Raw genomic sequence first — 25060 nt, 5'->3', positions numbered from 1 at the left:
TGTATTTCAGTCATCAATGCACACATTCAGCGACACACAGGAGCTCTTTCAAGCTAAGCACCATTTCATTCACAACACCTGTCCCATCAACCAGGAATCAGAATAATCCCAGGGAGAAATTACTTGAATTCCATTACTCCATATGTAATAGAGTGACTATAGGACCACTTTTTTTATAACACTATTTCATACAATATCTACAATTAGGGGTCCCCGCCCAATCTTTGGGGTCCTTGGCCTGGAAAACGTTGAAGACCCCTGTGTTAGGGTTTGAGATTTAAGTAAAAATTGAGTAAAATAATCACCATCATTTGTGTTTTTTTGGCTTTGGGAATTCCTTATCTCCATTCATGGATATTAAGAATGTAGCAAAATGAAACAAAGTGAGGCTGGAGGTACTGTTGGTGTGTTGTAGGGCAGTAGATTGGGGAGTTTGCACAGAGAGAGTGCGCCGATCAGTAGCCCAATTTAGGAACTACGCAATAACTGTCAGTGTGGGTGTTCATATTGCTGGTTGTTTGTATTCCTTTACATTTTATTACATTCTGTCACAGTGCAGCTACTGCACAAGCTTTAATAAATAATCTGCAGCTCCTCCAGAGAAAACAGGGGCCTCCTCTCTGATGCAATTTCTCCTTTGCTGACCTCTCAGTGTTGGCAGTTTTGCAGCTGTGGTATTTTCCTACCATTTTGCTTTTTCTATAACTTAACTCTGCTTTAGATTCTTCACTACTTCATCTCTGACCTGTTTTCTGCGCAACTTGTCATCATAATATATATATTTTTCCACAATCAACCCCCCCCCCCCCTTCTTCTGATTATCTAGACCCCTAACCTAACCAACTCCCAAGATCCACCTCCTGCTTTACCTAAGGTAAATACAGAATGCAGTTTCTATTATTAAAAACTATTCCTATTGCCTTGAAATGTTCTTTATAAGCATTTTATTTTCTCCTTTTTGGTTGCTTCTTTTATAACAAATAGGACCTTGAAAAGGTGCAGGTTTGTGAAAAACTGAGTATCTTGCATGTCATGCTTGGGTGCAGCTAAATATACCCTACAGTTACTCCAGCTAAAAGAAGAGTTCAATAAAAATTAATAAATAAATAAATAAATAAAACTTCACCCTACAGGGAAAGACATTAACAGACTGTTCTCAGCAGCAGGGAAGGTGTCCCTACCCACCACCAGGAGGAGCCAACTTTTCATTAATTGTGGGGATGTAAACGCATATGTAGATATGATGAAACCTCTAAATACTTCCTTTGGATTTCTCATAGGGCTGTTTATATCTTAAAAACTGAAAGATTAACATCTTGCTCATCTTTATTGTCATTATGACACCATATGGAAATTTGGTTAAAACAGCTGACTCTGAATTCAACATATTGGAAAAAGACAATTAAAGACATTAAAAACACACAAACATAAAATAATATAAAATATACCCTCTCAGAAAATAAATGGCAGCAACACAGAAACGCCACAAAATATTAACCTTACAAACATTTGTAGAACAAGTAGACATTCTAAAGTGTGGCTTGTTGTAAAAGAGCTGGTGGTTTATTTGATTGCCAGCAGAGGTGCGTTTGAGTGTTTCTGAGCAGGAGTGTGTTTCTGTGTGAGGGTGAAGGGCTTTTAGAACGGAAACAGTTTTAAGTCTTGTTTCCTATTAAAGCCAGCTTTTTTGTATGGCAGTCATCCCTTTTCCAATTCTGCCCTGGGCACTGTTTCTATGTAAACTGTCCCAGAATAGCTGTATCTGTTCAGACAATAGATAAGAGATGATGAAAATATATAAAATAATAATAACAACAATAACAATAATTATTATTATTACTGAGTGTATATATTACACTGTTATATTTTTATAACTCAAAAAATCTAATATTGAAAAAAATAACCATATTTATGTGTCATTTCTCTCTCTCTGTCATTTCTGCAGCCAACCCATCCTGTTAAAGTGCAGTGTGCAGCGCCTTGGGAACATTCTGGGGCTAAAATCATACCTATCTTACCCTCAACAGTCTTTACGAGCCTTTCCAGTGTGGTTTTCACCCCTCGCATAGTAGTGAAAACGCCCTATTAAAAATCCCAAATGATCTCCTCACAGCTGCTGATTCTGGACTCCTCTCCATCCTCATCCTCCTCAATCTTAGTGTGGCCTTTAATGCCCAGGGGCGTACTTATAACTTTCCCTCCACTACATTTCGAAGGAGCTAGTAGTTACTCGTTACGTTTGGCTCAGCTTAGCTTTGTAATCTGCTGTTGCTGTTTTTGAAATGCAATTTCAGCATGCAGGATAGAAGCCCTTAGGACTGAATTTGGACACCACTGTTTCAGAGATTTGCATGAAATTCCACAAACGTAACAATCTCAGGGCAGATATAACTTGTAGTTTATAGTAGTTGCCATGGTGACACGTTTAGGGCAGTGTGGCCTAGGGCATAGAGCTCGTAATCCTGAGGTTCTGAGTTTGAGTCCCACTCCCACATACTGCCACTCTGGGTCTCTGAGAAAAGACCCTTAACCCCACTCTGCTCCCTGGGCACCGCACAATGGCAGCCCACTGCTCCCCAAGGGGATGGGTTAAATGCTGATAGTTCAATGTGTTGCTCTGTACTTGTGACAGTGTAATGACGTAAAAGAGCTGGGGAAAAAAAAAAAGTTTAGCATTTGATTTTTAGTATATGATTTCTCAGAGTTGCGGTTTCTTTGTGGTAATAGATTCAACCTTAAACCTCTATTCCATAGAGAAAGTTTAAGGAGAATCAAGACTCTCCTGTTTTCACTTTGGAATGTTTTTAAATAAGAAATAATTATCAAAATACCTGTCGTAATTTTGCGTGGCATTTTTACACTGAATATGTAGCAGAGTGGTCCTACGCATCAATACATCCTGTGGTTTCTGAAAGTTACAATTACTCTGCAAATTATACATAAACGCACTGCCATTATAACATTTTTTTTGTTTGTAACTTAAAAAAATGTAACCTTACTGAGCACTTCAATACTTTAACTTGAGTAGATGCTTGACCCAGTAACTTTTACTTGTAGATTAATAAGATTTCACTATGAGTATCAACACTTCTACTCAAGTACTACTGGTGAATCATTCTTCCACCACTGGTTTAGGGCAAGCCCTCTTTAACAATTAAAACCCAGATGATGAGTCGACGGGAGTAAAATAGTCTAAATTTTTTCCAAAACATAAATCGGTGTGTTATTTTATTCTGTCTTCAAATCCATCCATCCATTTTCAGACATGCTTATTCCCAAGTGGGGTTGAGAGGGGTGCTGGTGCCTATCTCAGCTGTCTACAGGCTGGACAGGTCACCAGTCCATCCCAGGGCAACACAGAGACAAACAGGTCAAATAACCATTCGTGCACACACTCACACCTAAGGAGAATTTAGAGAAGCCAATTACTCTAAAAGTCATGTTTTTGGACTCTGGGAGGAAGCCGGAGTACCCGGAGAGAACCCACGCATGCTATGGGAGAACTTGCAAACTCCATGCAGAAAGACCCAAATAAATCAATCAAAGGTGTTGAATTTTGTATGTAAATGTTTCAAAATGCAAATAAATACATAAATGAAGGAATAAATGAAGTTGGGGCTGCTCAGTGGGTAGCACTGCTGCCTCGCAGCAAGAAGGTTCTGGGTTTGATTCCCGGCCTGGGGCCTTTTTGCATGGAGTTTGCATGTTCTTCTTGTACATGCATGGGTTCTCTCCAGGTACTCCGGCTTCCTCCTACAGTCCAAAAACATGTCTGTTAGGTTAATTGGCTTCTCTAAATTCTCCTTAGATGTGTGTGAATGGTTGTTTGTCTCTGTGTTTTCCTGTGATGTACTGGCGACCTGTCCAGGGTGAATCCCGCCTGTAGACAGCTGCAGATAGGCACCAGCACCCCTCGCGACCCCAGCAGGGATGGAAAATGGATGGATAAATAAAGTTATAGGTCCTAGTATATCAGAAACTCAAACTGTGTTTCTGAGCTTTACCCAGCAGATGGCGCTCCAAACCGTTTGGGTCTGCAGCTGCCCCTCCTGTGCGGTGCGCTGCGGTCCTGTTTTCCACTCCTGCATGATGAGGCTGTGCTTGAAGCAGCAGCACATCCAACACGACTGGGGAGGAGGCGGATAACGCGCAGAGCAGAGCAGAGCAGACAGCCCCTGTCCACGAAACGCACGCATCCTCTCAGAAACAAGAGGAAGCATGAAGAGCACCGAGGCACTGAGGGGTACATCTTCATCTGCAGAGGACTGAGTGAAGCCGCAGCATGGCGGGGGGGCGGAGGGGACTTGTGGCCCCTCAGAATACTTTTTTGGAAAATATTGTCAGGCGGTCGAACGGTAAGGATGATGATTATAACAAATGTTCACTAAGCTGCAAAGGTATCTAGGTTAAAAAAACAAAAAACAAAAAAACAGAAACAAAACAATCCAATAACTGAAGCATCTAAGGAGGAAAGAGGCTGATTAGTTGCACTGAATGTAACATTTCTTTTTATATGTAAAAGTTCTTTCAGAAAACTACTGGAGCGTGTCTGGATCAAGTTAATGAAATTAGTGAAATCTATTTTCAGAATGATTGGTTTTTTAAAAGCATCAATTTGAAATCAGGAGTCCCTGCAGTGCAAGAAGAGAGGAGAGACAGCAGGTTACTGTAATCATTAAATTGATTACATAAGACCACTGGAAGTCTCCCGCTGAGTCGATTATGGACCTGATAGGATGGAGAGGGATTTCTAAAAGATGCTGATTTTGAGCATCCAGCAATGTGCAGAATTGCCACAGAGCTCATTATCATTCCTGGTGTGGAGAATCAGCTTTGAGGCTACAGTTTGAAACTCAACTTAAGCCCTTGTTGCAAATCCCTGAGGATGTTAAGATTTAACATCCAGCATTAACTAAACAAAAGATTCTGCTCATCAAGACAAAACAAAAAAAATTTTTTTTTTTTTTTTTCCTATGTGGAGTAGTGCTGATTTTTAAAAAAGTAGAATACAATAGCATAATTAAACAAGCGATTACAGACTGAATCAAGGTAAAATTTTGTGGTAATCTCTGTTCTCACAATCATTAACAAAGCATGCATGAAAAAATAATAATGAAATTTTATAATATCTTGAAATAGGAATGGACACAAATGTTTACTGATAGAGACTGGATAATTCATCATAATGGACACAGAAATGTGTTTAACCCCATGTGCAAATTGAAAACTCAGCTGAAAGCCCTGTGTGTTGTATTCTGTCACCCTTTGGCCTTTATTTGATGAAATAGAAAGTGACAGGATGTGCTGGAGAGGTGTAACACTGAGCAGTGATCTGTGACGCTGGAGCAGAGATCCTAGTGTATTTTCCAGTGCGATCCAGCTTTTGGGCCACACTGTACAGTATGTGTGCATATCCCATTCATTTTGTCCTGAGCTGTAATCATAGCTTTCTGTTGAGTTTCATTTTTCATGTACGGTAATAAGCTTCAGCTTCACTATCATTGATAGCTGTTTGCATTTAGATTCTTCAGTGACAAAAAAAAAAAAAGATTTTGGGCATAAAATGTTTTAAGAAAATGTAAAAATGGCCTTGTGCTTCGTTATTTGGTTTACATTTTATGCAATCTATAATCCTACAGGACATCATTTAGACAGTGGTGTGTGGAAGCTCATGGACCATAAATAAAACATTTCATTTTATGTACATTTAAATAAACAGCTCGTCACAAGTGCCTAGTCTTATGGATTTTTCCCATTCCTTGCCAGTTGCTTGTCTCATAGCACTAATTGCCTAATGATGGCAAGCTGTTAAGCCTCCATTAAAACCTGTTATAAATCTCTCTCTGCAGACATCTTTACATTCTAGCATAGAGATAACAGAAAAAAAGTGAACAACCACCTTTAAACAAAGAGAACACCACGGACCTTATAGCAGCCTGCAGATGTGGATGAATTTGTCAGCAATCCATAAACATGAACACAATACACTAATACTCACCTCCATTATTAACACCTCTGGTAAAGCTGCACCACTGTAGAAGTATATATTTATATGATGAGAGAATTTCTTCATAGCATGATTTTCTTTATATTTTTCAAACCGATTCACACAATTATTGCTCTTCTCTCAAAACCTAGTTTCACTCCTGATTAACTCAGAGTGAGTTTTTTATAATTTAGGTCTCATCTGATTGAGGCACACAGTTACAGTGAAAGTCCCAGTGGAGCTTAGAGAATCTCAGGCTTCTGTTTGCGAAGGCAGGACAAAAAGGCCATTTTAGTGGCATCACTCTCATACACCCAGTTTAACTGTTGCTGTAGGTGCTTAGTGGCCCCAAGAGACAATAGTGCTGTTCTCCGGGATTTTTTTAACCACTGTTTCTCGTTGTGCATTGGAACTGGATAAATATACAGTATGTTTGCCTCCAGGCTAGTGACTAAGAGAAACAGGTCTCTGCATCTGTTTTTACAGTTATACTCTGGGGAAACAAGAAGTCATGGATTACTATACAAATAGCTAGAAACTCTGAATTGTTGAAAAAGTAATTTAATTCATTTTAAAACCATTTCTGCTAGGGGTAGACTGATACTTCTTGCAATACTTTTATGCAGGCCTTGCCTTTAGATCACATGAGGCGCATTCATTTCTGCGTTCTCCATTTATTATCCATTGGTAGTCAGAGGTGTCAAAGGTATTTGTTTTTTACTCAAGTAGAAGTATAAATCCTACTGTTTAAAAACACTTTTGTAGAAGTTAGAGTATCGACTTAAGCTTTTTGCTCAAGTAAAATTGTAAAAGTACCATTTTTTTTAAAAAACTACTTAAAGTATAAAAGTAGAAGTAATGCAGGAAAAAAATGTTTAGGATTAAGGCTTTAAAACTCATACTCGTTACTTTACTATACTATTAAAGGAACAGTTTTTCTACAATTCTGGATGATAACATCCTTATATTTAATTTTCTTAGTTTTATACCTAATGGCAAGAGTGCCAAATTCCACTTAGCATCTTCTTGAAAGATTATTTATTTTGGTATGTGGTGAACAACAGACCATACACTAACAAATCCATTTTTAAAATGTAAGGCGTAGAAAGTAGAGATAACTGTAAAAAAAAATGTAAGGAGTAGAAGTAAAAAGTTTTCTAAAAAAGAATTACTCCAGTAAAGTACAGTATGTATAACCAAAATTTCTACTTAAGAAAGGTAACAAAGCATTTGTACTTTTTTACTTGACACCTCTTTTGTTAGTGTTATGTTTGATTAATAAATGTTTACCATTTTTACTGGCTTTAAAATCTGCAGTACAGGTCAAAGTTCATTTCGACTTACAGTATATCTAAATAATTGGTGTTGATCTTAATAAAACATGTACTAATTAATCTCTAAGAGCCATTGTGATAAATTTAGAATATATATATATTTACGTGGATGTTTTTTCCTACCAAACCAATGTGTTCAAGTTAAAGTGTTCATTTTAGTAGAACCACCTGTTTGAGATAATGACTGAAATAAAAGAAGTGTATCGTTCATGAGGGCTACTGACAGTTTTTTCCTTATCTGTACTTGAGCCATTTTGGAAGTAAGGAGATGTTGAAACAGTTGATACTGATTTTTAATAACTTATTTGCCCACACAGAGTAAAATCTCTGGGCTTTGATGGGCCTCGTGGCATTCGGCCTGTTGAAAAGCCCTTTTATAGACCCGATATCAGTACTGTGACATGTGTCTAACTTGTTTTCTGTGTTGTGGCAATGGAACAGGAAATTGAGTCCGATAGTCCAGGAAAAGGTATTTCTTGTAACTGCAGGAGCACAGATCAGGCTTTTCTAGACTGAAACTGATTTCCGGGTCGAGCCTATTTTCACTCTGACTGATTTGTTTTGGGTTTTTTTTCCAAAAGACTGTAGGACATATAAGGAAACTAAATGTGCTGCTGCTTTTTTAAAAAGAGGTATTTGCTTTTGGTTAACCGATAATAAAGCGATTGAAAGGTTATTCCTAATTTTGCATAAAAATATATATCCCTAATCTTTATCTTATTGTACATTAATATACAAAAATGGAAAAAAGCTGCATTAAAAACATACTGTTGGTTCATGCCTGTATAAAAAATATCTGGAACTTCTGACTTCTGTTGTGTCTAAAAACATACTTTTTTTATAGAATTGGATCTAGGGCTGTAACAATTATTGGGATTAATCGTAATTAATCGATAATTGAAATAATAGTCAACAATAGTAATCAATTACTTGTTATCTTAAGTATAGAGGGTCTAAAATGCCTCTAGCTAACAGAGCAACCCACTTAGAGCAGTAATTATATCAAAATTGTAAAAAAGAGTATATAAACATTTTGGGTTTAAGATAAAAAATGTGCTCTATCCAGAACTATTCAAGTGGCAAAGTTTGAGTTTCATCTTGTTTAATTGAGTGAAAAAATGTTTCTTCAAGGAATATTTTTCTATCCTATTATTAATCGATTAATCGGAAAAATAATCAACAGAATAATCGATTTGCAAAATTATTGTTAGTTGCAGCCCTAATTAGATAATTAGAAATGTCATTGCACTTTTGATTGCAAATTTTCTTTTTTGACTATGATTTTCCCTGAGGAAGAGAAAGGACCAGGGATAGTAAGTGAACCCCCCATAAACCTCAAAAGTGGAATGCTGTTGTAAATCCTCTTTATATCATTAACAGTAACATTCATTTCCAATACTAACTTTATTTCCTGTCATCCTAGTGGTCAATATATTTTCTGCTTATGTTATTTATTCTTGCTTGTCAACAATCTGGAAGAAAATCAAACAGTTTTGTTTTTTGTGTTGCTGTGCCTGTTTTGCATCAAGACTAAATATTGCTTTACTGTTGCATCGACATCAGCAGCCAAGAAAACATTGGCACTCAGAGCAGTGAAGCTTACGAAGCATTATACACTATATTGCCAAAAGTATTTGCTCACCTGCCTTGACTCACATATGAGCTTAAGTGACATCCCGTTCCTAATCCATAGGGTTCAATATGACGTCGGTCCACCCTTTGCAGCTAGAACAGCTTCAACTCTTCTGGGAAGGCTGTCCACAAGGTTTAGGAGTGTGTTTATGGGAATTTTTGACCATTCTTCCAGAAGCGCATTTGTGAGGTCGCACACTGATGTTGGACGAGAAGGCCTGGCTCTCAGTCTCCGCTCTAATTCATCCCAAAGGTGTTCTATCGGGTTGAGGTCAGGACTCTGTGCAGGCCAGTCAAGTTCATCCACACCAGACTCTGTCATCCATGTCTTTATGGACCTTGCTTTGTGCACTGGTGCACAGTCATGTTGGAAGAGGAAGGGGCCAGCTCCAAACTGTTCCCACAAAGTTGGGAGCATGGAATTGTCCAAAATGTCTTGGTATGCTGAAGCATTCAGAGTTCCTTTCACTGGAACTAAGGGGCCAAGCCCAGCTCCTGAAAAACAACCCCACACCATAATCCCCCCTCCACCAAACTTTACACTTGGCACAATGCAGTCAGACAAGTACCGTTCTCCTGGCAACCGCCAAACCCAGACCCGTCCATCAGATTGCCAGATGGAGAAGCGCGATTCGTCACTCCAGAGAACGCGTCTCCACTGCTCTAGAGTCCAGTGGCGGCGTGCTTTACACCACCGCATCCGACGCTTTGCATTGCACTTGGTGATGTATGGCTTGGATGCAGCTGCTCGCCCATGGAAACCCATTCCATGAAGCTCTCTGCGCACTGTTCTTGAGCTACATGAAGTTTGGAGGTCTGTAGTGATTGACTCTGCAGAAAGTTGGCGACCTCTTCGCACTATGCGCGTCAGCATCCGCTGACCCCGCTCCGTCAGTTTACGTGGCCTACCACTTCGTGGCTGAGTTGCTGTCGTTCCCAAACACTTCCATTTTCTTATAATACAGCTGACAGTTGACTGTGGAATATTTAGGAGCGAGGAAATTTCACGACTGGATTTGTTGCACAGGTGGCATCCTATCACAGTTCCACGCTGGAATTCACTGAGCTCCTGAGAGCGACCCATTCTTTCACAAATGTTTGTAAAAACAGTCTGCATGCCTAGGTGCTTGAATTTATACACCTGTGGCCATGGAAGTGATTGGAACACCTGATTCCAATAATTTGGATGGGTGAGCAAATACTTTTGGCAATATAGTGTATGTGTGATGCATGTTATGCCGTATACTGTCAGGTCCTATATTTATTATTTCTTGGCACCTTTTTTAGTATATTGAATAAATGGTGGCAAAAAATACACTTCTAAAGGCTAGGGTTTTAAAATTTTGTAGAGATATGTCTTGATTCTTGCTTTCAGTAAGTAAATTTTTTTTACAGCTCGTTGCAAAGTATATGAAATGCAGTATATGAAATACAGCTAAAACAATCAAGCTAATTATATATTTGAAGTTCATAAGGTCTATACACCTTTTTCAAACACTGTTTTCTGTTGTTTTAGGGACAGAATAAATAAAAAATGTATATTAAAACCATGGTATCGAGTAATGAACAATATGGTTTTAGAAGCAGCCAATCCACTCAAACGGCTTTTGCTAAATTAGTGGATTATATTGAATCAGTGATAAATTAAAATAAATTTGTTTTGTTTTTGTAGACCTCAAGAAAGCCTGTCACATTTTAAATTATAAACTGTTGCTTAATAAACGTATGGCTTCAGAGAACAAGCTTTATCCTGGATAAAAAGTTATCTTAACAGGTGTAAGTATGTTCACTTCAATGAGCACCAGGCAGAGAGGCTTGGTGTAACTTGCGGGGCGCCCAAGGGTTCTCTGATTGGTCCAAAGCTGTTAATATTGTGTATAAACGATATTTGTCAGGTTTTTCAAATATAAAAATCTGTGCTTTTTGTTGACGGCACAACCCTGTATGAATCCGGAGACAATATTTGACAACTTATGACTGATGTGACTAAAGAACTGTCTAAAATGAATCATTGGTTTGATAAAAATTTATTATATTTTATTATAAGCAAAAAAAAAAAAAAAAATACATTATATATAATAACAAAAATGGAAAACAGTGAGGACTGAAAGATTGAAGAAATAGTTTTTAATGGATACATTAAATCAAATTTCTTGGGATAACATTAGATCATAAATTATCATGGAAACAACATTTGGTTGTTCAGAATAAAATGTTAAAATTGTTAGCCTTATTACACAAAAGTCTTTTCTTTATTCCAGCCGGTCCTTCCCCTGCTCTATTGTTCTGTTGTCGTACCATACATGATGTGCATGGTGTTTTTATGATCTGGCCAGTATAAAAACCGCTGTTTTTGTACAAAGTAAAAAGTAAGTTGTTGGCAGAAAATATTTTCCGTTTGTTTTTAAATAGGGAAAATATCTTTCATCTGAGCGGTGAAAATATGTAAAAAAAAAACAAAACAAAACAAAAAAAACGGGAAGAACTTACATCAAAATAAAAACTTTCTCTTAGAGGAGATGTGTGGAACGGTTTTTCTGATGTATTTTTAATTTTTTTAATTTTTAATTTTTTTGGGACAATTGAATTCAGTCTTTGGTTGATGGGATGGCAAGTAGGGCAGGCATCATAAGCCTGGGCTTCAGCCTATATCTTTTAGGTTTCTTTTAGGGGTAGGTTCAAATGTTTTGGTTCTTGTAGCTAAAATAAACATTTTCATTTTTTTAATTTAGACAGATCAGATTAGATAACAGGATGGCTAAAAGAACATAGCAGAGCTGCTCTCCTTAATCCTTTTGAGCTTCCAGCCTCAGTCCATCATAAAGTTTCCTGGATTTAGAAATATAGACAGTTTTTCAGAAATCACACACTGAAGGAAATGATGTAAGTCTTGAAGAAAACAATACATAAAGGGGTTTTTCAGTAATGCTAGTTGTGCTGATGATTTAGATGTTGATGCATTTTTAAAAATTAGTGCAGACAGATTTTGTGGGAGCTCCTATTTATAAATAATTACTGCTGGCAGAAAGAAAAACATGTAAAGCTGTGAATTAAACGTATAATAAGAAGCGACTAAAACATAGATTAGCAATTTGGAGTTTTTTTTTTATATCAACAGCAATCAGCTACAAAATTCATATTGGTACATCTTTACCTAAATGTTATATGCTTTAAAGATGAACAAATATAACATATAGTATCTTCACTTAAGATGTATTGAATTAATTAAAAACATTGTAAACAAGTGAGCTATGAGTTTTTATTGTACAACAGTTTAGATTAAACAACCAGACCAGTTTGTCTTTTGTTTATTGCTCACCATCGTTGTCTGACATTCTTCATTCATTCAAATGTTTCTCCCTGTACTCTGTTAACATTCTTTTCTTTTCAAATTTTTCAGTTTGGACACTGCCACATAGACAGACAGGTACACATTGAAGTTTAACACAGCGAGTTCCTTATTGCAATTTTCTTGTAATGTTCTTTAATAAATGCTGTTACTTTAAAATCACTTTATAGTTCTTTGGTTTATTTGTATAAAATATACTTGTTCAGAGATAATTCAGTCAGAGATTGTTAATTTATGCCCCCTTTTTCAACACATCCTCATGCATGCGATTGTTGTGAAGGACACATGGGCATGTCATGTCTTGTGCTTCATCTTCTGTCAGTGTGCTGATGCTTGAAGTTGCCATTTGTGTCAGTGTGACTTTCCTTGTTGATTACAGTTTGCTGTTTGTGGCCATTTTCTCCCCTGTTCTTTTAGCACGCCTTATATTGTCACATGGTGTTTAGCGTTAAGAGATTTTAAATAGATTAAAACACACTATTGCATCTACTTTAAAAATGAGTACAATTAATTTTAGACTGTTTTTGTTTGTTCAAATGTCTTTACTTTTAAAAGATCAAACACAATTTCTACATTTTACTTAAAAAAATTATATCTTTATGTAAAGTCTGGTCAAAAGTATTGTACTTCTAACACCCAAATAATTATTTTAATAATAAATTGGGTGATAAAACCCATTGTTAATACTGTATCATAAAAACATTATGACATAGATAGGCAAAAGTTATTTTAATTTGGTTGAAAATCTATCTGAGTCGTTCTTTTGTCCAGGATGGAATGATTGGATGCCATTTTATTCATAAAGATATGAATAAAAAAAACTTTCCAAAAGGTTTAAGGCTCCTTTGCTTTATCACGTTATCAGCGAATTTAGAAGTGTTAAATTAACTCATAGGGACACTATACACTAGATTGAGGTTAAATAACACTGTTGAATGGGAGTTGAAATTCAAAACTTATACATCCAATATATCCAACAGAAGTGTATATCATGTTTATCATTCACTCATCCATGATGGTAAGCTACATACTGTACAGGGCGCTCTGACAGAAGCAAGGCCACCGTATACAAACACCACCAGGTCTTCTGACCCCCATCAGTAGATAATGAGTGTGAGGCTTGCCCAACAATACATCAGTTAAGACGGAGGGGGCTGCAGTTTGAACTGGTTGCAGGACTAACTTTAGCGTCCTGCACCAAAGCACAAAAGTCAGCTTTTGTTGTTGTTAGTGCAAGCTTTTTAGCTAGAGGTGAGATCTGCTTAGCTCCAACTGTTGGGAGCTGTCCCTTGGGAAATCAGGAGCTTAAATATCCGGTCAAACCCTGGCTCTCTACTCAGTAGCTTAGCATTTTTGGTACATAAAGCCAAAAGTGGCACTCATCAAAGCTTGTTTTCTGCTGCTGCAGACAAGGATTTGTTTTTCTATGAATTTATTTAAAACAGAATTCTGAAAGCTATTTATAGAATACTCTTCTTAGTAAACAATGGAAAGAAAACTTCCTATAATCGTTGACCAACTTTTTACATGTTTCCGCTATTATTTCTAAGACTCAGCTTTGATAATGAGCTTCGAGTCTTTGAGATTAGAAGACCTTTCTCTCCAAAGATCCGCCATCAGATTTAAGTCAAGACTCTAAATAGGCATCTTTGAGTTAATCACTTCCAGACTCAAGGAAGATGTTGATTATTTTAAAAGATTACCTAACCTGCCAGGGCTGTATATGATCTTGTGTTTTTAAGTGGATATATTTTCTTGTTGAATGATTATTTCCACCCAGGAGAAAGAACGACAGGAACGACTCATCCCCCTGATGAGTGAACACAAACATTGGACTCAAAGTGAAAATATATATGAATATTTAGGTTCATTCACATGTTGAAAGAAGACATTTCCGCTTAGAAATGTAAATACTTAGACTTAGTTAGCTGTCACGCTTTCTATAGAGAAAGAAAAGAGAAGTGGGTTCTGTGGTGTTCTGTACTTCAATTAAGAGTCTTACTCAGGGTGAAGAACGTAATGAGCTGTAGACATATATGTGTACACATATGTCATATATATACATATATGTGTACTATATCAACCTGTCATTGCACTGAGAGACAGTATATCTGCTAGCTCTAATTATTGAAGCAAACATTATTGGGTAAACACTATGGCTCAATTCAATCCTTTTAGGTTGTTGCAAGGCTACATTGCATTAAAACATATGTAATAAGACCTGACCAAGACTTAACTCTTCTAATCTCCATATAATTTAAAGTCATATAATGCTCTAGTTTGAACACTTTTTACTGCTGAACTCGTTCATCTTGATCTCTTCCCCTATTAGAGTCAAATTTAAATTGTGTAACAGCTTTAGAAAAACACATTTTCCTCTGAAGTTGTTCTTTATTTCTTCTAATTCCTCTTTAAAGCAGATACCAACTTTGTCCTTGGGAACGCTCAGATAGTAGACTGGCCCATCGTCTACAGCAACGATGGCTTCTGCAAGCTGTCAGGATACCACAGGGCGGAGGTGATGCAGAAAAGCAGCACCTGCAGGTAGGGACAATGAGACGCTGACCTATAAGTCACCATGTGGAAGCATGTAAACCTTCACAAGACCAAATCTGAATAAGAAAATAATGATGTACTCACATCAAATTACCGGTGGTTTTGCTTTTATACAATACTTTTGGAAGTTATTTCAGCAGTGGAAACAGATATTTCTAGTTTGTTTTTGAAAGATTGTTAAGAATATCCCCCCCCCCCCCCCCCCCCCCCTGTTTCTCTATCCTGACTAAAATGACTTATATCAATTTTTTTTAAAGACTTTTTTTTTTAATCAAGTAGAACTACATTTCTACAATATCAATCTGTCTCACCTACAGCAGCATGAAATGGGATAATGATTATTTCCAAAGGTATAATTATGTTTTTTATTAATATAATTAATCGAAAAGATTTCAATCTGAAAAACTCACACTGAAAGAAAAAAACAATTACCGGTAGAAGAATTTTATTGATACAGTTACTTTAGTTTTTGGTGCTCAGACCTCGGCAGGTAACATAGAGCAGACTTTTGTTTGCTAAGCATGAACAGGAATAAAGAACACCCCCCCGAAACTGGTGGTGGAGGTGAGATAGATGAAGTTGTTCAGTCGATAGACTGCTGGTTAGCGAAACAGTATGCTTGAGCTGTATGGAGAGAACCAGTGGACTGCGTGAGCTGATACTAAAGCTTCACTCAGGGACCTGGAAGATGGAAGTCCAGCTTGGATAACACAGGTTGAGAGAACTTGTCCATGATAAGAAAGCATGAAGCAACAGTGGAGTAGAAAAACTACCCTTTGGGTAGAAACCTCTTGTAGAACCAGGCTCATGTAGTGGTATTCTGCCGGACCGGTTGAAATGAGACAGGGAACAAAGTAAGAGTCCGGGAGGAATGAAACTCTGATGAAGCTTTAGCTACGATGGTGGAGGAGGGGTTGAAACGGGGTAATCTGAATTGAAGTCTGATATAGCGCGACCACTGCCTGCACTTTGGGTAGCAGGCTGAGTTGTGGATTGGAGACCTTTTAAGATAAACTCTGGATGCTGATTGGGCTTTCGTGGAGGTGTGGTTCAAAGCTGATTAGCTGGTGTCGGAGACGGATGAAGGCGAGTAATCAGTTTATTTAGTTGAACTTCCGCCTAGACTCCATTTTCAGCATTCATGTGTTTTTAAAATTAGATCGCCTTTCTTATTTGAACAACTTCATGATGGGCTTTTTAGCTACATTTATAGATGATGTACAAAATGGTTTATACTCAGATTTTTTTCTTTCTTTGTTAACCTTTGATGTATTTTTGTAATAGATGAACAAAACGTAATGAGAGAAGGATAGAATTTGACTTTCTGACCCTGTTTTCTAATGTAAACTAGATCTCAGTTAATAAATATTGTTTTTCTGTAGTCCCTCATCGGGCCTCTACAGTTAAACAAAACTTAGAAATTATTATTATTGTTATTATTGATCATTTATTTCGAACACTTAATAAAAAGCAAATATAAGTAAATTAATAAAGTCATAACAAAACACAACAAAAAAGAAGAAAAAGAAAAAAATAACATATGTACATCCCATCATGTTCGAAAAGGAGTAGGAAGAAGTAATAAAACTTATTAAATTCTACCCCTGTTCTATATTAACCTCTACCTATGTTTAAGCATACATACATATCTATATATATACACACGCACACACACACACACACACACACACACACACACACACACACACACACACACACACACACACACACACACACACACACACACACACACACCCACACACACACACACACACACACACACACACACACACACATACATACATATATACATATATATACATACACATACTCATAGATACCTATACATATATATACACACATGCATACTTACACATACACCCGTATCTCAAACACATGCACACATACATGCATATACATACACACCCCAATTACTATAGACAGTATAGACATATCTCTATCTACATATACGTACACATATATCCATACATATCCATAAACCAAAAACCCTTTTCTCTCACACTTTTTTTATTTTTATTTATTTTTTATTTCATCTCTCTTGACTTCTTATCGATTTTAATTCATAGTGGCAGAGCAAGTTCTATTCCCCCTCAAGCCCCCTCCTCCCTGTATCTTGTAAAAATCATTTGTTTATATTAGTTTTTAAACTGGTTGATGTTTGGACATTGCTTCAAATGAAATGCACTTATAAATTCATTGCTTCAAATGAAATGCACTTATAAATTCTACCGATAGACTTGCATTGGATCTACTAGAGCTCTCTACTGACAGAGTTTGCAGAGCTTCCTCTGAGCAGGTAGAAACATAATAATTTCTTGTGTTTTTTGGCTAAATTTGACAAACCTAACACAAGTCAGATTGGCAAAAAGTTTCCATCTAACGAAACCAGCTGATTGTATTGAGTCATTAACTTTGCAGGACATGCTGTTTCTGGATGAGCATGTGGCGACAGTAAATATTCGCTTGCATTTTGTCGTTGAAGCTATAGCAATCCCACAAACTTAGCGTGCTTGCCACGACAGCGGAGAGACAAAACTCTTCTAACAGGAAGAAACGTCCGGCAGAACCAAGATCAGTGTGAGTGGCCTTCTGCTAAGCCGACTGGGGTTCAAGGAGACATAAATACTTTCTCTGGTAGAAAATGTACTAATATAATAGCTCCACAGGTGGCTCTGTTCAGCAAAAAAAAAACAAAAAAAAAAACAGTTAAGCAGATGAGCTCTGAGCCAATTTTAATGGCAGGGATGAAAGAGAGCACTTACAGTTAGTCACAGTGAAAGCTGAGTCCATAGCTATGTTTAGGAGAGAAACAGGACTAAACACAAAAAAAACAGGCCCAACTCTTTCATCTTTAACTCAAGGTGTACAGTATGCATGGATGGGACTAGCTTGAGTGCTAACCAGATCTACGTGTAAAGTTAGTGTGCAGTTTAAACTTTAAGTCAACTGCAATAATGGAGGCAGAGGAAGGAAGGTGGATTAGTTAAAATAATTAAAATCTACCACCTTCTTTACAAACTTTTTAAAACTGGAGATAATGAAAAATCATTTCTTTGTATTGGCTTAATCATATGTATTTACTTTGACACCATTTTTGAAAGTATGGTAGGACAAAAAACAGTTCTATTAAAGTAACTAATACAGTAATAAAGTAGATGAAAAAAGGGTTGCATTATTTTTTTCAGTGCAGTTTTATTTCAATTATTCTTTCCATTAACCCAACCACACACATCTAGAGGTTTCACTCCAGTGTTTCCTTTTTTTCACAACGCCTGCTTATCCAAAGTACATTGATGCAGGACTTCACTGTTACTGTTGAGTGGAAAATGCTTACTTCTACTTTCATGCATAGAGTTTCTCTTCCCATCTGTGTGGAGGCAGGGACAATAAAAAAAATATATAACCGCCGTCTAAAGGGCTGTAGTGAGTAATTAATTGCCCAGCCCTAAGAATAATGCCAATTATATTTTTATTAAAGGCAGTCTAGGTACCATAGGATTTAGTTGAACTTCTCTTGGAGAACTTAAAGCTGAACCCTTACTTTGTAGCTCTGGTTGTATATTTAGGGTTGATTCTCTGCTGCAGGATGAACTTCTCAAGTCTTTTGTCATTTCTAACAGTTTCTCTTTGAACCATAAATGCTTCATCGGGCTTGACATAAACTGTCCCGTACCTGCTAAAGGAATCTGTTCCCATATGATGATTCTGCCACTATTGTGTTTCATTTCGTTCAGGCTGATGTGAAGAGTTACTTTTCCCTAAAATGTAGTTTTTGGTTTATTTTCCCCTCGAAAATAGAGAGTTTTTCCCAACCTGCTTAAATATGCAGGAACTGAAACCCCCTTGGCTCTAGCTTCCATTGCTGTAAATGGGCTTTGAGAGGATTCCTCATACCTCATTGTTTAAAAAAAGAAAAACATCAATCCAAGGCCAGAGGAGCACAGAACAAGTGTCAATCTGGACATTTTCTGCAGCAGCAGTGCTTTCTGTCCGTTGTTTAGAAGACAGCCTCTTCTGCAGGAAGGTGACTCGAAGGAACGCTCAAGTACAGCAGACGGAGAGACAAAGTCAGACCTGCAAGCCTTATTTGTGTAACTTATTTAATTAGTAATTTGTTTATTAGTGTGCACTAATTTCTGCATTAAAACATTTTTTTTAAAATTATTCCTCAAAAGGATTTAATTGTTGCAGCAAAACAAAACAGCCTTTTTTATATTCTAATGAAATTTCTCTTTGAATCATGATCATTGACCTACTTTCCCTCTATCTATGCAGAGAGTTCTGGAGATTTTTTGGGTGACCCAAAGTGGCAGACTTGTTGACTTATTGACTTTGACAGAATCATGACGCTGATAAGGCTTAAAGGCAGAGCTGTGACAAAATTATAAATTTTCCATTTATCTGCCATTATAATAAACTTTACACAGCTGTCAATTAAGTCAAGAGCTCATGGTAATTACCATAATGATTAAAGTACGTGTGCATCAAACATGGTCTCGTAGACACTGCTGCCAGTATTGCTTTTCTTTTAAAGTAGATAATGAAAATCTGATGTGATATTCTGAGTCCAGTTGGTGTTTCCTGTTGCAGATAACGGGGCCACAGATCTGTGATGTAAGGAGGCTGTAAGAGCTGAAACTACTTCTTTGTCACTGTAACTGTAAAACCGTGGACCAACAGTCTGCTGCAGAAACATTGCATAAAGCAATAAAAACAATTGGAAATGAGCAATATTTCTGCTTAAGGGAGCTATTATCCAACTTGTGTTTTACTGTGCCTGTAATAAGCAAGTCTGTGCCCATATAAATAGGATCACAGTTGGTGCTGGCAGATTTAAGAAACCGTGGGAGATTTCATCTGCTCTTGGAGTTGGTGTTCGTCACAGCCAGCACATCGGCTATTACTATTTCAGACCTGCGGGCCCCCTTAACATAAGCTTCAGAACACTTGCCAGCACAAATATAAAAAGCGAGTGTCAGATGATTTGTTTTAGGTGTATTTTCAGACCGCTGCGAGGAAAAGTGGTGTAAGAGGAAGGAAATAAAACCTGGAAAGCTCCTGACTAAATTGAGGAGCTGATAGAAAGCGTTTTGCTAACATTTATTAATGTGTCTCACAAATGAGTTTGGAGGGTACTCGATACCACCACCTGACAATTAATGAATGATTAATGACAAGTTCCTCCAAACCCTGAGCTGAGGTAATTGAAATGAGTTGGAGGAGGGTGTCACTTTGGTTTGTAGGTTTTTTGACCCACATGCAGAATCACATCGAGAACCAGTGAATTTTAACGTTTTATTTAAAGAGCAAAACAAATCTATTTTAAAGTACATTAAAATAGATGTATACCACAAACCAATCAAATGAATCCTATGGTGTCACAACAGTATATTTACATGGCTGCCAACAACAACAAAAAAAAAAACATTATAAAATTCTCTAAAAAGTGCTTTAAATCAGTCTTACCTGTCTTTATCCAGGCTGGGTCAGACTCTGACATTTGAAAAAGGAGGCAGGGGAAGCAGAATTAAGTGTTAGCCTTGCTGGATGCAGTTAGCCATGCCTTATTGCTAAATAACTATATAATGGCGGTAGGTGGTGTGCAAATAAAGTTTCTTTCAACTCTCGGGACAGGAGAGCTGCGCCCCACGATGGTCATATTTTTTGCATTGCAGAGGAGCTACTGCGCATGTACAACTTTTAGCAGGTCTATGGGCAAAGATTTATGTGCCCCAAGGCGGAAATACATCACTGATCCGACGGCGAAAGAAACAGCTTTAAGGATAAAATAGTTATCTTCTTGAACCCCAGTCGGCCTCGGCAGATGGCAGCTCACTCTGAGCCTGGTTCTGCTGAAGGTTGATTGTATCGACTCATTGACTCAAAGGCAATCCCTCACACTAAGTATACTTGTAGCGACTGTGGAGAGGAAAATTCCCTTTTAACAGGAAGTAGAGCCAGACTCAGTGTGATCAGCCACCTGCCGAGGCTGACCGGGGTTTTAAGGAGTCCGAAGAAGACATACAGAAAGAAGCAGAGATACAAAGGCGATGTAAACCAGCTCCACACACGGCCCGGTCCAGGAAACACACAGCAGACAAGCTCTGAGCCAGCTCCCATGTAAAAGGATGAAGAGAGCACATCCAGCCAGTCACAGTCAGAGAAACAGGACTACATTGAAAAGCAGGCCAATCTCGAATATCTATAAACAAAGGTTTTGATGGCAGCAGCACAGCTGATATTTATCTTCAGGATGGTGTCACCGCCATACAGGAACAGACCAGATGAAGCTACTGTGAGAAAAAGCAAAGAGAGCATAGCGTTTGAGATTAAACTAACAAATTCTGCAGAGTGGGAGAATAGTAATAGATTGAAGCAGAACGATGAAAAAGGGATCCCTGTGTCCTTCAGCAGTCTAAGCCAATAACAGCATAACTATAGAGATAGCTCAGGAGTAGGCAGACTGGAAGGAGTTGGTTGATGACAACTGATGGTTGATGGATTTGCTTACTGAGAGAAGAAGGAGAGGTAGCATGGATCTGTAGGGTTTGATCCAGCAGGCTTTGCAGTCTATATCCCCCAGAGGTCCAGGAAAATCTGAGTGAGATAGGAGAGGGTTGGTACTTGCATTATGCTAGAGAGAGGACAGACAGGTGATGAAGACTAAGAACTACTGCACACAGGGAAGATCTTTTTCATGAAGATCAGATACAAACTGAGGTTCACTGGTTGTCTGGAAAAATAAAATATTGAAAAGAAGACGAATTCAACAAGAAAGATATTCCTGGCTTGGTTTAGTTCTTTGGCTGGAATACCATAAGGGATAATCATCCGGTGTAGAGAGACGATCCTTTCCCTCCTTATAAACATGCTAGTCATCTTGAATGAGATATATTCTCAGGTGTAGCAACATGGGTTGGTCCATCCACCTGCAAAGATCCTCTCTTTAACAGGAAGCTCACTCACACTGGAAAAACAGATGGATATACCTTATTTACTGATATATAGTCATGCGAGAGACACCTTCCACAGATGGGAAACTAACGCTTTGTATTTAAAAAAGGAAGGAGTACGTTCTAGTGTGCTATTATGATCAGGATTGCTGATTTAAGTATGAATTATTTACAGTTTTTCTTCCTTTGGATTTCCTTTTTCCAAAATAACTCGTGGCTTTGGCTTTTAAAACAGAGCTTGCTATGAAAAATCTTACTCTTGTTATTGTTACCTCTGCAACGATGGATACTTAAAGCTAAACTGAAAATAAGTGTTATGGAAAAAGAGTCTGATTATGCAGTAAGAAAAAAAAACTTAATCACTAAACTGCTGTTCTTAGAAATAAACTTTATATAAAGAAAAATAATGATAGAGGTATATCCGTCACACATCTGGACCCTTCATTAATTTATGGTGCTTTTATTATTTAATTGCTAATATGGTTTTTGGTAAGTAGATGGGAGATGAATGATTGATGAATGAAAACTAAATATATTTAGAAGAGATGTCAGCACACGGTTTCTGTGCCAGAAATCAAATAAATGGTGAGTTTTTTTTTTCCAACTTTCTGACTATGGTTCCTTTTAGGCTGATATGTAAGCTTAGATGGGTAATTCCTGAGAAGACAGTTGTTTCAGAGCAGTTTGCCTTCCACTGCTTGAGCCAGGCTTCATATCTTCTTTTCTAAAGTATGTAATGTAGTTATTGCAACATCATTATTACAGTGTTCCTGCTCATAGGATCAAATTTTTTCCAAAAACACAGGAAAAGCTTTTAAATAAAAAATAACCCAGGAGTTCTACACTTAGATATTTTACTCATTTATAACTTTAGTTTCAAGTAGTTCAGCTGACTGGATTTTTTTTTAATTGGATCATTAAATCAGGATGAAAGCAAACATTTATCTTCATCTTCACCTTTGCAGACTTCTTGTGGTTTGGTTTTTATAAAATTAGGGTAATCGACGTATTACTGCTGTCACCTTGGTTATTGGAAATTAGGTTTACCAAGGTTGTTGACTGTTTTTTGATAGACAAATTTCTAATTGCTAAAACCTTTGCAGATTAACTTCCAGTTCAGTTTTCTGGTATGGTTGTAAAATGAACCAAATATAGAGTGAGTTCTGGTTGGAAAGAGAGAACCAGAAACAAAACAGGAAATCCAGAGGACAATCTCCAAACAGAAAGACAGAGGATTCAGCACCAAACAATGATAATAAATGATAGAGTGAGGAGTGATTGGGATAGTGTATGCAGACCCTGCTCTATGAGTAATAGGTGGTGAAATGGTAAGCAGCCTACATGGCAAGGGTAAGTGAGAACACTGATGGACAATGAAGGATAATTGAAAAAAGGGATAGAGATAATTAGTTTAGAATTAGTAAATCAATGAAAATTCATTAAACATATAAAAACCAAAATACCTTGACCTTTTTACTCAACTGAAATAAGTCCATTAAAATAATTCATTTGTTGGTTTTATAATAGCTTTGTTGAATTCTTATGGGTCCATTTAAAAATGTGTTTTATTTTCTGAAATGATTTGACCCCAGGGCAGTAAAAAATAAAGGCAGTTTTCCGACTCAACAACAAGCATTCTAAATTTTTTTTCTTTAAAACTGTTAATTTAAGATTATAAAATCCGGTTGTTATTATCTTTTTATACTGTAACACTAGCCTCTAAATTTAATTTAAAAAATGACTTCAAAACAAACTAAATATAGTATATGATGACAAATTAAAAAAAGACATGAGAGCTCATAGCAATTCTTACCCACTTGATAACACACAAGTGTTAAGTGGGATGCTTTACTTTCAGGAGACGTTGATTTTATTTGGTTTTCTATATTACAGAACTATATATTAGCCAATATAATGATTTATGTTTTAGTGTTAGTTTAGTGTTATGTGTTAGTTTGTAAATGTAGCATAAATAAAATGGCCTAACATAAGATTTAACAGAAAATGTTGGTTTAGGTGACAGTTATTTACATTTATCTACTTTAGTGTCCTGCAGGAGAAATTAAAACATTTGATTGCAGAACTCTTCACTTTGCTGCAAGAATTTTTAAATTCTTGCAGCAAAGTAAAGAGTTCTGCAATCAAATGTTTACCATGGATTACTACAGTCTGATTAAAAGAAAATGTAATCCTCCTCTTTAACAATTGAGCCTAACGGTGGTATCTTGGAGCATATCAATGAGATCAGAGAAGAGGACATGTTTTAATGGAAAAACCTGTCATTCAGTTTCTTCAGATAGTTGTTGAAAGTAGACATGAAGAAACTGCATCTCCCCAGCTTATAGACCTGCCTTTACAGCTCCTTGGGTGAAAGGCATGAGGTTTGATGGGAATATCCCCTCATTTATCTTTCTTCTCTCCCAGATGTGCCCATTACTCTTAGAAAATTGTAAACCTCGACTCTTAGACTATATGACCTTGTTCTATTGCTCCAGAGTCAAATACGTTATGGGCTCCAGCAGTTTAAAGCCTTTTAGTCCTGATTAGCCTCAGTGACTCTCTGAAGGATTGACAACTCTTTAGTCCCAGTTACATGAGTTGCCCTTGGAGCATGCATGTGGAAATCCTTTTGATTTGCGTCTTAAAAAAAGCTGTTGCTCTCTATGGTATATGATGAATATTTTTCAATCATATTTCTTATGCAGAGATGGTGGTTCCCCTTATAGCTCCAGTTTTTAAGTATGTGTTGGCTGTAGTAGTTTTATAAATCTCCTTAAATGCATTCTTTGGCAATCAGCTAGCATGCTGTCTGCCACTCTTGGCGATAGCCGAGCAGAGTATTAATGTCAGCATGGGATGACGTAGTGTCAAAATTTTTAAGCTGTCCTCTCCTAATGACTTGAAACTTGATTTCTTTGATAATGTGAAATTGGTTGCCATTGTTTGGTCTTGTATTCCAACATGTAGAGTTGGCACATTTATAGATGCCGTTATAAGCAACCTATACCTAGTGAAACTGAATGTGCTTTTTAGTCTTGATTCCATTGCCAAGGCACCAGACTCCTTAAAAACTCTTTGTACATTTTTAGTGATAGAGACTATATTCATTGCTTTTTCTTTTTTGGAATTGATCAATCTGACCTATACTATATAATAAAGAAGATGATTGTAGATGAACAAATGCTATCATTATGGTTATTATGTTATCTTGTAAGCCATCAGCTGCTGA

General features: G+C 37.2%; 1 protein-coding gene across 6 annotated transcripts in view; it reads left to right on the top strand.

Moving 5' to 3' along the window:
- Positions 1–4094: 4094 nt before the first annotated feature.
- The window catches only part of kcnh1a (potassium voltage-gated channel, subfamily H (eag-related), member 1a), a 97652-nt gene continuing 76686 nt past the window's right edge, over positions 4095–25060 (top strand). For 2 of the 6 annotated variants that reach the window (XM_038295666.1, XM_038295665.1), the window contains exons 1-3: positions 4095–4355; positions 12353–12379; positions 14719–14845. In XM_038295666.1, coding sequence (XP_038151594.1) covers positions 4283–4355; positions 12353–12379; positions 14719–14845 — 227 coding nt within the window. In that variant the 5' untranslated portion in view covers positions 4095–4282. The remainder of the gene's footprint in view (positions 4356–12352; positions 12380–14718; positions 14846–25060) is intronic. The other 4 variants (XM_038295670.1, XM_038295669.1, XM_038295668.1 and 1 more) reach the window with 3 other exon arrangements.

This window comes from Cyprinodon tularosa, unplaced genomic scaffold (assembly GCF_016077235.1).
Source record: "Cyprinodon tularosa strain WSP-4 unplaced genomic scaffold, ASM1607723v1 ctg359, whole genome shotgun sequence".
Taxonomy (NCBI): domain Eukaryota; kingdom Metazoa; phylum Chordata; class Actinopteri; order Cyprinodontiformes; family Cyprinodontidae; genus Cyprinodon; species Cyprinodon tularosa.
This window is presented reverse-complemented; position numbering and strand designations above follow the sequence as displayed.